General features: G+C 39.0%; 1 protein-coding gene and 1 non-coding gene across 2 annotated transcripts; both read left to right on the top strand.

Annotated features, from left to right (window-relative positions):
• The first annotated feature begins 2,797 nt into the window (after positions 1-2,797).
• Positions 2,798-3,415, top strand: LOC133823961 (uncharacterized). The gene has a single exon (XM_062256820.1). It carries the CDS (start codon positions 2,798-2,800, stop codon positions 3,413-3,415), a length of 618 nt encoding a protein of 205 aa, XP_062112804.1.
• A 9,008-nt stretch (positions 3,416-12,423) lies between these two features.
• On the top strand, positions 12,424-12,530 carry LOC133827708 (small nucleolar RNA R71). Its single transcript, XR_009890360.1, has one exon. It is a non-coding gene; the product is annotated as a small nucleolar RNA R71 (small nucleolar RNA).
• Positions 12,531-13,704: the final 1,174 nt, after the last annotated feature.

Raw genomic sequence — 13,704 nt, 5'->3', positions numbered from 1 at the left:
ACTTAGTCAAGGCTGTTTACTCAATTCAAATTAGGCTGAAAAGTGTAATTACGTGTATAATATTTCAGCGTATGCCGATATATCGCAGCTCTAGGGGGCGATATATCGCCACATGGGGATACAAAAAACACATAACTTCGCACGACAACTTCGGCGAGCCTCAGGAATATCAGTCCAGGCGATATATCGGCTGCAGTGCATGATTTTTGAATAATTTTGAAACCGAGCTCATTTTAATCCTTAACCTCTTGATAAGTTCATAATCTTTTTGACCGAGTCTTCAGCCTCTGCTGAACGATTGTTCAAATTTTTTTCAATTAAAAAGCCATTATTTTATTCAAGCTAAATGAAGATCTTTTCATTCTTGAACTCTATAAATAGGACCTAGTACCCAGTCATTTCTTCATTCATCAAGCTGAGTTCAGAGCCTACAAGCTGCTAGGATTACTTTAGAGTGTTAAACACTTGGGTTGGGGTTATAAGCTTTATCATTATAAGCTTATCAAACACTTGGGAAGTAAGGTTTATAGTGTATTTCGGTTTCGAGGTGTAGTTTGGTCATAGAAATATTCAAAGGTATTCCTATTCTTAGTTCCTTTATGTATTGCTTCATTAAGTTCTTATAGTTTTCTCAACTCAATTCCTAACTCAGTATTCTTTATTCTTGATTAGACATCTAAGTTCTTTGAACTTGAGGTTCTTGTTGGTAAGTATCTTTTCGATGGTGTAGTTCATTCTTTTCATCTCTTTTCTTTTAGGATACTCACCTCTATATTAATGGTTTTTAGGAGTGTTCCAAAATCTCGACCTTGTTCATCATCCTGGTATTTTTGGTAAGGAAAATAGGATAGTTCTTATGTGATATGTGCTATGTGCTATGTTTATATAAAAGTGTTATGATTATGCTATAGTATGACTTTATGTGTTATGATATATGTATGTTTGGGTCTTATAGTTGTTATATAGCAAACCCTAACATTTTTATGTTTTGGGCTTATAGTTGTTATATAGCAAACCCCAACATTTTTTTATGTTTTTGGGGCTTATAATTGCTTAACTAGCAAACCTCATTGTAGTTTGAGGCTTATAGTTGCTTAGTTAGCAAACCCCAATAGTTACCATGTACATGGGATAGAATTATGATATATGTGTTATAGTATATGATATATGTTCATAGTTTATGCGTATGATTATGTTTCATGCTTGTAGTAGATTTTCCTTGCTGGGCGTTAGGCTCATTCCTTTATGTTTTATATGTGCAGGAAAATAGTATGGCAGCGGGAAGGTTCTTGACAGCTTGGGAATGTGTATTGAGGGAGAATGGAAATCGGTGGACTGCGCGAACGATTCGAGGATGAAGTTGTTTAAGTCTTTCAATCATATTTTTTATGTATTTTTCCGCATCTGAGTTGTAATGAATTTTAAGATTTAAGTTATGTTATGCGTTATTTTCAAAACAATGGGATCCCATATCCTACTTATGAATTTTTATGTATTTTAAACGTTTACCTTACAGTTTTTAAATAAAGATATGGTTATTTCATATGTATGTATTCTTAAGATTAATGTCTGTGTATAGTAGTTTATTAATGGTCCAAAGTTTAGAATAGTTGGGTCATTACACAAATTACCAAAATGCCCCTAACATGAAATATGGATCCACATGCTTGTATTTAACATCATATAATTCACATAAATGTGCATATAATCATTTAATGGCATAATAAATCAATTATGCCCCCCCCCCCCCCCCCGGCCTACTAATCCAACCATTAAACCTCATTAGGGATCTTGCGGCATTACACTCACTTTACTATAAGCACATGACCAAAACTCACCAACTTTATTTCCATAATATTATAATCTCGTAATCCCCCTTCTTGTTTTTTCTTTACTTTAGATATATATATTTCAATAATAACTACACTCCCCAAACTTGATTATTTTTTATATATTCATATTGGGAGTGTATTGAAATATTTATTTATTCAATATATATACTCTCTCTCTCATTCTTTTTTTTTTCACTTTTCATTTTCTAAACCCACTCAAATCACAATCAAACCACATTACACATCAATCCCAAAAAAATTTCTCAATTATATACTCATAGTATATCAGGGACGGGGGGATAAAGCGTGTGATATCTCTCTCTCTCTCTTCCCATGGCTCGGAAGAAGAAAGGTATATCGAAGCCGACGAAAATTTCCGATGAGGTGGTGGACGACCTCCCTTCGATCCAAGTTGAGGTATCTGATCTGTTACCTGATGATGATTTTCATGATCCATGTGATGAACTGGAGCTGGAATGTGGTGTTGAGGTGCAGGGGGTTGGAAGTGCGAATCGTTCCCCTTCTACTCCAGTGAGTTGGGCTGAGGATGCAGAGGGTTCTGAATTCCAGAGATCTGCTAAGGAAGTGTGGAGTAAATTTAAGTCGAACCAGGTACCCACGCCCTCTACTCGTCTGAATTATACTGAACCTATGAAATTGGGTGACCAAGTTGTGGCCCGATTAGATATGGATGAGGTTGAGACTGAAGCTTCGTTCTGGAAGAATGCGATTGTTTGCATTGTCCTGGGAGCCAACCTACCTTTTAGAGTATTTGAAGGATTTGTAAAGAGAATTTGGGGCAGCTTGGGTGTTGAGAAGATAGTGAGAATGCATTCAGGTTTTACCCTTGTTAATTTCAGGGATGAAGCTACACGGGATCTGGTTTTGGAAACAGGAGTTATACACTTTGATAAAAAAAACCAGTGGTTCTTCGTCCTTGGACACCAGATATGGACTCTATGAGAATGGTCAAGTCGGTTCCAGTTTGGATTCGGCTGAATGGCTTGGGTTTGCAATACTGGGGAAAAAATAGTCTCAGTGCTATGGTGAGCACAATTGGGAGGCCGGTTATGGTGGATAAAGTGACGCAAAGTAGATCGATGGTGAAATATGCGAGGATATTGGTGGATATGGAGATTACGGATCATCCTCCGAAATCTATTTCTTTTATTAATGAAAGGGATCAAATAACTGAACAAGTGGTGGAGTATGAATGGCTTCCCTCTAAGTGTGCTGCCTGCTCGAATTTAGGTCATATTTTGGCAAATTGTAACAAGAATACTGGTTTGAGTTGGAGGAAAAAATCTACTGATGAGAAAGGTGCTAGTACAGACAAGATCATATCCAATACAGAGGAGGTTCAACAACACTCTGAGTCTGTTAATCCTGATCCCAGATCTTGCAATGCTTCTAATATTGGAGAGGAAGAGAAGGCTAGTAGCTCTCTAGAGCAAAATGTTTCCAAGGTTATTAGTGATGTTCAGGATAACTCAGAAGTTACTCAGCAAACTGGGAAAGGGAATGCTGAGATTGCAGGAAGCTGGATTACTCCCAGAAGGAGAGGTGCTAGACAAGGGGTGTAATTGCTCACAAGTCAGATTTCGTTCAAGGAAAGGCTAAATCGGGCAATGGATATGATGTGCTGCAAGATACAGGGATTGGTCATTTGGTCACTAATTCTATCCCAATTCAGTGATGGAAGTTTGCAATATGATAGGATGGAATGTGAGGGGTATGAATAAAAAAGATAAGCAAAATGATATTCTTGGTATATGTAGGGAGAATAAGGTTGGTTTTGGAGCTTTCTTTGAGACTAAGTTGAAACATGAGAAAATTAAAGAAGTTTTTGAGAATAATTTTCACAATTGGGATTATTTTTCAAGTCCTATTGTTTCTGGTAGGATTCTAGTTGTTTGGCAAACTAAATTTGTGAAGGTTGATATATTGCTTGAAGATCCCCAATTTGTTCATTGTAGGATCAAAGTGAGTGGCCAGTAGGAATTTTTCTTTGCTACAGTGGTTTATGGAAGCAATTCTATGGGGGAGAGGAAGCATCTTTGGGATAAATTAGCTAGTATTGGTCAATTAAAGTCTCCTTGGATAATTTTTGGAGATTTTAATGCCATGTTTAGCTACCAAGATAGGATTGGTGGGAGACAAATCCTTGCTAAGGACATAGTTGATGCTCAAGTGTGACGCCCCACATCACTATGGCTGCATTCTGGAATGACGACTGGCCCTACAAACCAAGACAAGTCTTTCCAGCGTGCTTTGTCCTCACTCGCACACTTCTTGGGAAAACTTCCCAGGAGGTCACCCATCCCTAGATTACTCCAGGCCAAGCACGCTTAACCATGGAGTTCTCAAGTGATGGGCTACCGAAAAGAAGATGCACCTTCCTGATATAGGTAGTACCCATCAATCCATTTAAGCCCTCTTCAACTGTGTATTCCCATACCTACACAGTCTTAGAATCATTACACTTGACCTTCCCCAGGCGGTGTGGGATTGCACAGCTTACCCGGTCTTTCCCCTTACGGATCACGGGATTCTGACTGTCACAATCACCCCCCCTTAAGGGCCCGACGTCCCCGTTGGCCACACTTCTAGCTGGGTCAAGGCTCTGATACCATTATGTGACGCCCCACGTCACTATGGCTGCTTTCTGGAATGATGACTGGCCCTACAAACCAAGACAAGTCTTTCCAGCGTGCTTTGTCCTCACTCGCACACTTCCTGGGAAAACTTCCCAGGAGGTCACCCATCCCTATATTACTCCAGGCCAAGCATGCTTAACCATGGAGTTCTCAAGTGATGGGCTACCGAAAAGAAGATGCACCTTCCTGATATAGGTAGTACCCATCAATCCATTTAAGCCCTCTTCAACTGTGTAGTCCCATACCTACACAGTCTTAGAATCATTACACTTGACCTTCCCCAGGCGGTGTGGGATTGCACAGCTTACCCGGTCTTTCCCCTTACGGATCACGGGATTCTAACTGTCACAATCACCCCCCCTTAAGGGCCCGACGTCCCCGTCGGCCACACTTCTGGCTGGGTCAAGGCTCTGATACCATTATGTGACGCCCCACGTCACTATGGCTGCTTTCTGGAATGATGACAGGCCCTACAAACCAAGACAAGTCTTTCCAGCGTGCTTTGTCCTCACTCGCACACTTCTTGGGAAAACTTCCCAGGAGGTCACCCATCCCTATATTACTCCAGGCCAAGCACGCTTAACCATGGAGTTCTCAAGTGATGGGCTACCGAAAAGAATATGCACCTTCCTGATATAGGTAGTACCCATCAATCCATTTAAGCCCTCTTCAACTGTGTAGTCCCATACCTACACAGTCTTAGAATCATTACACTTGACCTTCCCCAGGCGGTGTGGGATTGCACAGCTTACTGTTGTGAATTTTCTAACAATTAAAATATGCGCAAGTATACACAGTCACAAACAAGTAATACAGTGATAAAGTATCAAAGTTCGTCTCCACAGGGACTTTTCAACTAAAATAAAGTAAAATCAACCAAAAACAGTTTATAATACAGTAACCAAATCAAGAGAAAGGTTGTGTAATTAATTCTGGAATTAATTGTAAATAAGCAAATTTAATTAAGCTAAAAATCAGAGACCAAATGAAGTAATTCTGTGCAAATTTCAAATATGAGAAAATAGATCTGGGTGGTTAATTCCCCTCTGTTCGTTCCAGTTGCTACAGCAATGCCTCAGCAATGGGTCAGCAATTTATGTCACAGTTAACAGAATTCGTAAAACCCAGTGAGTTTTTCCCAAAACTTACTATCTATTGTTTATAACCTCCCTCAATACATTCCTGTATTAAAAACAGACAATAAACAATCCATCAAGCACCAAATCTTTAGGTTATGCAAGGCAGCAAAATAGTCCTATTCCACTACTAAAAATCACCTAAAACTAGGTAAGTTTCTTGCATCAATTGAATGGGTTCAGCTAGACTTCCCTTTTCCAAGTTAGATCTAACTTAATAAATGCTAAATATGGCCAGTAATTAACATTCAATTAACATTACAGCACATTCAATTGAACTATGACATAAACAACTTCACCATGCATTCAAAATATTGATCCATACAAAGGGTTCATAACCACCCAAATCCTCAAAAGCTTAGTTCATGTTTAATAATAGAAATACAAAACCAGTAGCCTTTAGCAAATCCATGGAGTTTGTTCACAAATTAGATAGAGAGAAAATACAATACAAAATGAAGAAGGGAGAAGAAGAAGTTAGAAGAAATTGCTGTGCTCAATCCCCCTCGTTGTCAGCTCGTGGTCCTCTTCCTCCTCTGTACTCTCTCTGTTTTTTTTTTCCTTTTCTTCTGTTTTCTCTCAAAAATAGTCTAAGAAAATCAGCTGTCTCCAAGAATGGGGGCTGCCCCTTTTTCGGATGGTACTCTCTCTTTTTAAGGTACTTGGTTTACCCTAATTAGCAAGTCAATTCCCACCTTGTCCTCCACGTGCCACATCACCTAGCTGACTTAATTGTACAATACTCTCGCCACCTCAGTGCCACTTATGCCTCATTAAGTCCAGCTCGCAGTTGTCACGTTTCCTTCCTGGCTCTGCCCGATGCTACGGTGATGCTACAGCATTGAGGCAGCATCAAGCCCCTTTCAGAATTCGTTGCTCCCTTTTTGATTCCAAAGTTCCCTTTCTCAAATTTTGCAAGTTTCCTTTCCTGATTAATACAACACAGAAATTTACATAAAAAACACTGAAAAATATGACAATGCAAACACAAGGTCCCTAGCTACACAGACACACTAAATTGAACACAATTACAAGAAATAAAAACTCATTACTCTTTTGTTTGGTTCAAAAATTAAGTTTAAAGATGTGAAAATAACTCTAAATCCTAGAGTTATCACTTACCCGGTCTTTCCCCTTACGGATCACGGGATTCTGACTGTCACATCAAGATTGGTTGGCTTTAGGCCAAGTTGAGGAACTTAAGTGTGAGGGAGCTCTCTATTCGTGGTCGAACAAACAGGAGGTAGGAGATCGTATTTTTTCTAAGTTAGATAGAGTGTTTCTAAATGATTTGTGGCTGGATGTTTTTCCGAAAACTGAAGCTCGCTTCAAATGGGACTGCATTTCTGATCATAGTTTCTGTGTGATTCGTAATCAGGAAGTTAACAGTGTGGGATTTATCCCATTTCATTTTGGTAACCACTGGATGCAGTATAGAGGCTACAGAGAAGCTGTTCTTCGCTGTTGGAATGCGCCAGTTGCTTCTGGTGGAGGTCTCTGCAAGGTAGTTCAGAAATTATATCGGGTGAAGCATATCTTGAAAAGGTTTAGAAGAGAGGAGGTTGGTGATATTGTTATGAGTTATAAGAAGGCCAAGGAGGATTATAGTAGAGTTCAGGAGGCTTTGGCTTCTAATCCTTCAGATCTGTCTCTGCTTCATTCGGTCACTCAAGCCCAGCTCAATGTTTCAGTTTTGCAGAGCTATTATGCCAGTTTTCTCAAACAGCAGAGTAAACTTAATTGGATTAAGTTTAGTGATGATAATTCAAGATTTTTTCATGCATTTATGCGAAAAAGAAGAGTTGATAATAGAATTTCTTCCTTCACAATAGGAGGCAAAACAGAAGAGGATTATTCTAAAGTTGTTGAGCATTTCCTGTCTCATTTCAAGAATTTTATGGGGAAGGAAATTTGGCATCAGTGGAGATTGATAAAAGCTATTTCATGCAGGGAAACAGATTGTCTCTGGATCTCCAAGTCAGACTTCTGAGACCTTTTACCAAGAATGATGTGAAGAAGGCTCTATTTAGCATTCACTCCTTTAAAAGTTCTGGTTTGGATGGTTTTGGCTCGGGATTCTTTAAGGGGTTATGGTCAGATATTGGTGCTGAGATTACTTCTGCTGTGTTGGATTTCTTTCAGGATGGTTACTTACCGAAGGATCTGAATGAGACTGTGATTTCTCTTATTCCTAAGCTTGCTGATCCGAGTTCAGCTAGTGACTATCGTCCTATTGCGTGTTGTAACACTCTCTATAAGTGTATATCGAAGATGATTTGATCTAGACTTTCGGAAGTGCTTCCCTTTCTTGTTCATAGTAATCAAGGGGCGTTTATTAAAAATAGAGTTCTAGCTCATAATATTATGATATTCCAAGATCTCCTCAAAGGGTATACTAGAAAGAATATTTCAGCTAGATGTTTAATGAAGATTGATTTGAGTAAGGCTTACGACACAGTTGATTGGAATTTTGTGGAGGAGTTGCTTAAACATCTTTGTTTTCCCTCTAGATTTATTGGCTGGATTCTAGTTTGCTTAAAAGGTACCAAATACAATCTGTTAATGAATGGGAGAATTCAGGGCTCTTTCAAAGGGGAAAAAGGCCTAAGGCAAGGGGACCCCATGTCTCCTCTCTTGTTCGTGCTCATTATGGAGTACCTCACTCGTTTATGAGCTCATTACTCTGACAAGAAAGTCTTCGGTTATCATCCTTTGTGCAAACATCTTAGGTTGACTAACCTCTGTTTTGCAGATGATTTGATTATCTTTTGTAAAGGTAATGCCAGTTCAGTGAGTAAGATTCATGAAGCCTTCTCTGCATTTTGTGATTCTACTGGGCTTTCTGCGAATAAATCTAAGTCCCATATCTATTTTGGAGGGGTGAAGGATTCTATCAAAGCTCATATTCTTGAGATGTTGCAAATGGAAGAAGGATCCTTCCCTTTGAAGTACTTGGGAGTTCCTCTTCGGCCTACCAAGTGGAAAGCTTCAGACTGTGGGGTGATTCTGGATAAGTTGAACAAGAAGCTTAATTGTTGGGCGAGTAGGAACTTGTCTTTTGCCGGTCGTGCCCAACTCATACACTCAGTTTTGCTTGGTATTAGGAATTTTTGGATGAGCATATTCATTCTGCCTTCCAAGATTACTGCTGCCATTGATAAGAGCTGTCGGGATTTTCTTTGGGGAACTAATGGGAATAGAAGTAAGTTGCATCTCCCTTCGTGGGAAAAAGTTTGTCTCCCTAAAAAGTTGGGTGGTATTGGCTTCCGTGAGGGTAAGAAATGGAACTTGGCGTTGATGGCTAACTTTATGAGGGCGATTTCTTCCAAGCAAGACTGCCTGTGGGTCAAGTGGATTAGTTCCATCTATTTGAAGGAGTTTAGCGTCTGGAATGTGCCTATTAGTCAGGATATGAGCTGGTATATCAAGAAATTATTGAGGCTGAGACATTTTATGGATGAGGGTAGCTTGATGCTAGCTGTTAAGGGAGGTAAATTTCATAGTAAACACTTCTATTTCTCTCTTGTTATTGCGCATGCTGTGGGTTTTGCTGAGACAGTTTGGAACAAGCTTATTATGCCCAAGCACAGGTTCATTTACTGGCAGATTTTTAATAATCAGCTGCTTACTAGAGACCACTTGTGCCGGTTTATGCATATTACCTCTGTTCTCTGCCCTGTGTGTGAGGAGCTCACTCATTGGTGCTTAGTGGCTAAACACAACTTGAAGAACTAGATTATTAATGTTGTTATATCAGCTTCCTGGTACTTCATTTGGTGCAACAGAAACAGTTGTATTTTTGAATCATTTTGTAAAATGGCCAGCAGCCTTAGTTTGGAAATCAAAGATGCAGTTAAGTATAGAGTTTTGAGTTTGGGTTCTTTCTCTCATAAAAAAAGGGACGCAAGATTGTAGAAGGCTGGTAGATGGTTCTGTGTAGTTTTTTCTTGCTGTTTGTTTGAGTTTGTTGTCTGCTGGTCTGTAGCAGCTGCTCTTTTTGTCTTGTAAATTTGGTTGGTTTTTGAATAAAATTTTTCTTTTGTTAAAAAAAAAAGTATATCAGGGACGGATATATAACCAAGTTTAAAATATTAGGCTTAAATAATGGTTTAGAACAAAATAAAAATACAAGATTAGGCTTAAAAGGGCTAAACAAAGGTTTAAGTAGCTTAAGGTTGGCAAGAAAAGCACAAACGATCCAAATGATAGCCTAAAACATATTCCTAAGCATACATGATATACTATTTCGCCTCAAATAGCAAGTAAGCAAGTTCTAGAATCGTAGAAAATAATTTCCACTTTCCATTCATCATTCCACTAACCAATTTCAGCAAGCATAATCAATATCCAAGAACATCAATTTAACATCATGACAAGATATTCAACAAATGTTATCTAAACTAAAATGAACTAACAGAGTGTTCAATCAAGCACACAAATTTTGTTTTCAGATTTCATTTTCTTTGAATTATACTCATAACATTCATTTTATTCTCATCGGCAATTTTTTTCAATCATTATTCATGTTGTAACTAAACACACTAAAATAAGACTCTAAACACTAACAAAAACTAAACAAATCACACAAAACAAAACTAACAGAAAAATAAGCTCCCTCCCCCAATGTTTAAAAATAAGTAAAGAAAGAAAACTTACCTGGTGCGAATCACTTCTAAAATGGTGGTGGATATGGAAATGGATGCCAAAGTGGTGGATAAGAGAAGTACTGGCGGTCCGCCTGAAGACTAATTGAAAAACAACATTTTCACAATTTGCATGATTTTTTTTACGGACTTTATATTGAGAATAAATAAAATTAAAATAAATAAACTTTACAAATCAAAATAAAATTGAATAAAATTGTCCACTAACTAAAAATAAAAACAAAAACAAAAACTAAAATAAAATATAGGAATATCTCCTATAACGCTGTCGTTAGCGTCATTTAGCTGGACGCTTTTCTTCTTTCAAATTCAACTTGGATCAAGTCCCCCCTTCACATCCTTGAGAGCCATAGTGTCATGAGTTGGTCCTCGTTTCTTGTGATTAAAAATTGGTGGAGCTTTCCCCCGCTCATATAACATTCAAATTCTTTCACTAAAGAACCTTTTTAACCGATGACGCCCCTTTTGCATTCCAGTTTTAACTTTGGATCTTTTCTCAGAGACTTCCAACTTGTTTTCTCCTTGGTTTACCAGTTCAACTCTACAACACGTTGGAAGTTATGTTGCTGCTAACACATTAAATATCACTTCCTCTTTTTGCACTCGCAGCTTTAACTCACCCTTTTGTACATCAATTAAAGTCCTACCAGTAGCCAAGAATGGCCTTCCAAGTATTATTGAAATATTTTCATCTTTTTCCATATCTAGAATAATAAAGTCCACAGGAAAGATGAATTTACCCAGTTTCACCAATACGTCCTCAATCACTCCACGAGGATGATTAACTGGTCTATCTGCTATCTGCAAGGACACAGTAGTTGTCTGAGCTTCTCCCAAATTCAACCTCCTAAAAATTGATAGAGGCATTAGATTCACTGGCCCCTAAATCACATAAAGCCTTTGTTTCTACTGAACCCCCTATTGAACATGGGATATTGAAACTACCAAGATCTTTAAGCTTTGGAGGTAGTTTATTCTGAAGTATCGGGTTGCACTCCTCAGTAAGTGCCACTGTCTCATAATCCTCTAGCTTCATTTTCTTCGACAAAATCTCTTTCATAAACTTCACATAACTTGGCATTTGTTCAAGTTCCTCAGCAAACAGGATATTAATGTGTAGTTTTTGAAAGATATCCAAAAAATTGGAGAATTGTTTGTCAATATTTGCCTTTCGAAACCGTTGAGGATATGGAATCTTTGGTGTTGGCTCGGTGTATTTTGGCTTTTCTTTCTTTGGAAGATATTCAATATCCTTCTCTTGTATTGGACTAGTAACATGTTGATTCTCTATCTTCTTCCCCTTGTCATCCAATGTAGGTCCATCATACTTAGTCCCAGTCCTTAAGGATATTGCATTACACTGCTCTTTAGGATTTACCTCTGTGGAACTAGGCAAATTCCCTTGCTGCCTACAAGAGAACATTTGAGCCAAATGACCTATTTGTGTCTCCAAACTTCTAATTGAAGACCTTGTCTCTGTCATAAATTGATTTAATTAGTCTGGCTGTATTGTTGGTGGGTTCATTTGAGGAGGTGGTGGTGGATGAGATGGGCGTGAGTTTGGATCATAATGTAATCCATAAGTTTGTTGATGAGGGGGTTTTTCAGGTGGGTACTGTGGATATTGTGGTTGTAACCCTTGATTATTTTTCCAAGATAAATTAGGGTGATTTTTCCAAGCAGGCGTATAGGAATTTGAGTAAGTGTTGGGTGCAGGTCTTGAAAAATTACCTATAACTTGTGCTTGTTCAAGGGCATATTATTCACATCAGTTGAGCAACTAGCTGTGCTCGGGCATTGTTCATAAGAATGAGGTCCTCCACAAATCTCACAACTCATGACATTTTGTACTTGCATTGCTTATGCGGCGAGATTAGTTTGTTGCAATTGCTTGGTTAAAGATGCTACTTGAGCGGTCAATAACGCTATTGGATCAACTTATAAGACTCTTGCTACTTTCTTATTCTCATGCTCAGTAGGTCAATTATAATTATTCACAACCATCTCTTCCAATAACTCATATTCTTCATTAGCGTTTTTTCTCATAAATGCTCCTCCTCATGCTGCATCTATAATTGTCCTTGTATTGCCCCCCAAACCATTGTAAAAATTATGAACTAGCAGCCACTTCTCTATTCTATGATGTGGGCATTTCCTTTGAAATTCCTTAAATCGTTCCCATGCATCATACAAAGACTCCCCATCCAGTTGATGGAAGTTTTTAATCTCTCCTCTTATTCTTGGTGACTTCGCAGGAGGAAAATATTTACCAAGAAACTTCCGAGTCAAATCTTCCCAAGTAAGTATAGAGTTGGCTTATAAAGAATTCAACCAACTCTTAGCTCTGCCCCTTAGTGAAAATAGGAATAGTCTCAATCGAACAGCATCGTTACTCACCCCATTCATTTTAAATGTCGTGCATAACTCCAAAAAATTTGTGATATGTAGATTTGGATCCTCCTTTGGTAACCCCCCAAATTGTACACAGTTTTGCACCATCTGGATAATTGAAGGTTTTATCTCAAAATTATTAGCCTCAACAGTTGTAGGACAAATGCTTGAATGTATCCCTGTAACAGTAGGGTGTACATAATTCCTTAATGGTGGATCAGCTTCAGTTGCATTACCCATATTTGCATTATTGTTGACAACGTTATTTGCGTTCTCAGCCATGATGAAGCTTTTCTTTATCTTTCAATTCTTTCTGCACGTTCTCTTAATTTCAAGATCTATTGGTATGATTTCCTTTTGTCTATTTCCTCGCATATACCAACAATTCCTAAAACAAAATATAGCCTTGATCCAAATAAATGTTAAACAATAAAAAAAACAAAAATACCAAATTATAACAAATAATAATTAACTATGATATTGGAAATTATGTCCCCAAAAACGGCGCCAAAAACTTGATCGTAAAAATATATATATATGTGAATGCCAAAAATTGACCAGAGCCATAGTCAACACTCAAGAGAAAAATTGAGGGTTACCCTCATTAGCTTCGGCCAAACAAAGCAGCCCAATATCTTGCCCCACGCGAGACCCATGTCTCATAGAATGCCTTAGCGAAAATGTCCAAAAGGACCCAAGGGCCTCGCTATGCGAGGCTTCCCTTCACTCATGCGCGCCTGCCAAGGCCACAAGGGCCTGGCTATGCGAGGCTACCCTTCCCACGCGCGTGCCTGCCAAGGCCACAAGGGCCTGGCTATGCGAGGCTGCCCTTCCCCCGCGCGCGCCTGCCAGGCCACAAGAGCCTTGCTATGTGAGGTTGCCCTTCCCGCGCGTGCGCCTGCCATGGCAACAAGAGCCTCGCTATGCGAGGCTGCCCTCGCCCGTGCACCTCACAACCCAGATGCGCGCCAACGCCTCGCACAGTGAGACACACCTCACCACGCCCGTGTGCGTCTCACGAGGT

Source organism: Humulus lupulus, chromosome 3 (genome assembly GCF_963169125.1).
Source record: "Humulus lupulus chromosome 3, drHumLupu1.1, whole genome shotgun sequence".
NCBI lineage: Eukaryota > Viridiplantae > Streptophyta > Magnoliopsida > Rosales > Cannabaceae > Humulus > Humulus lupulus.
This window is presented reverse-complemented; position numbering and strand designations above follow the sequence as displayed.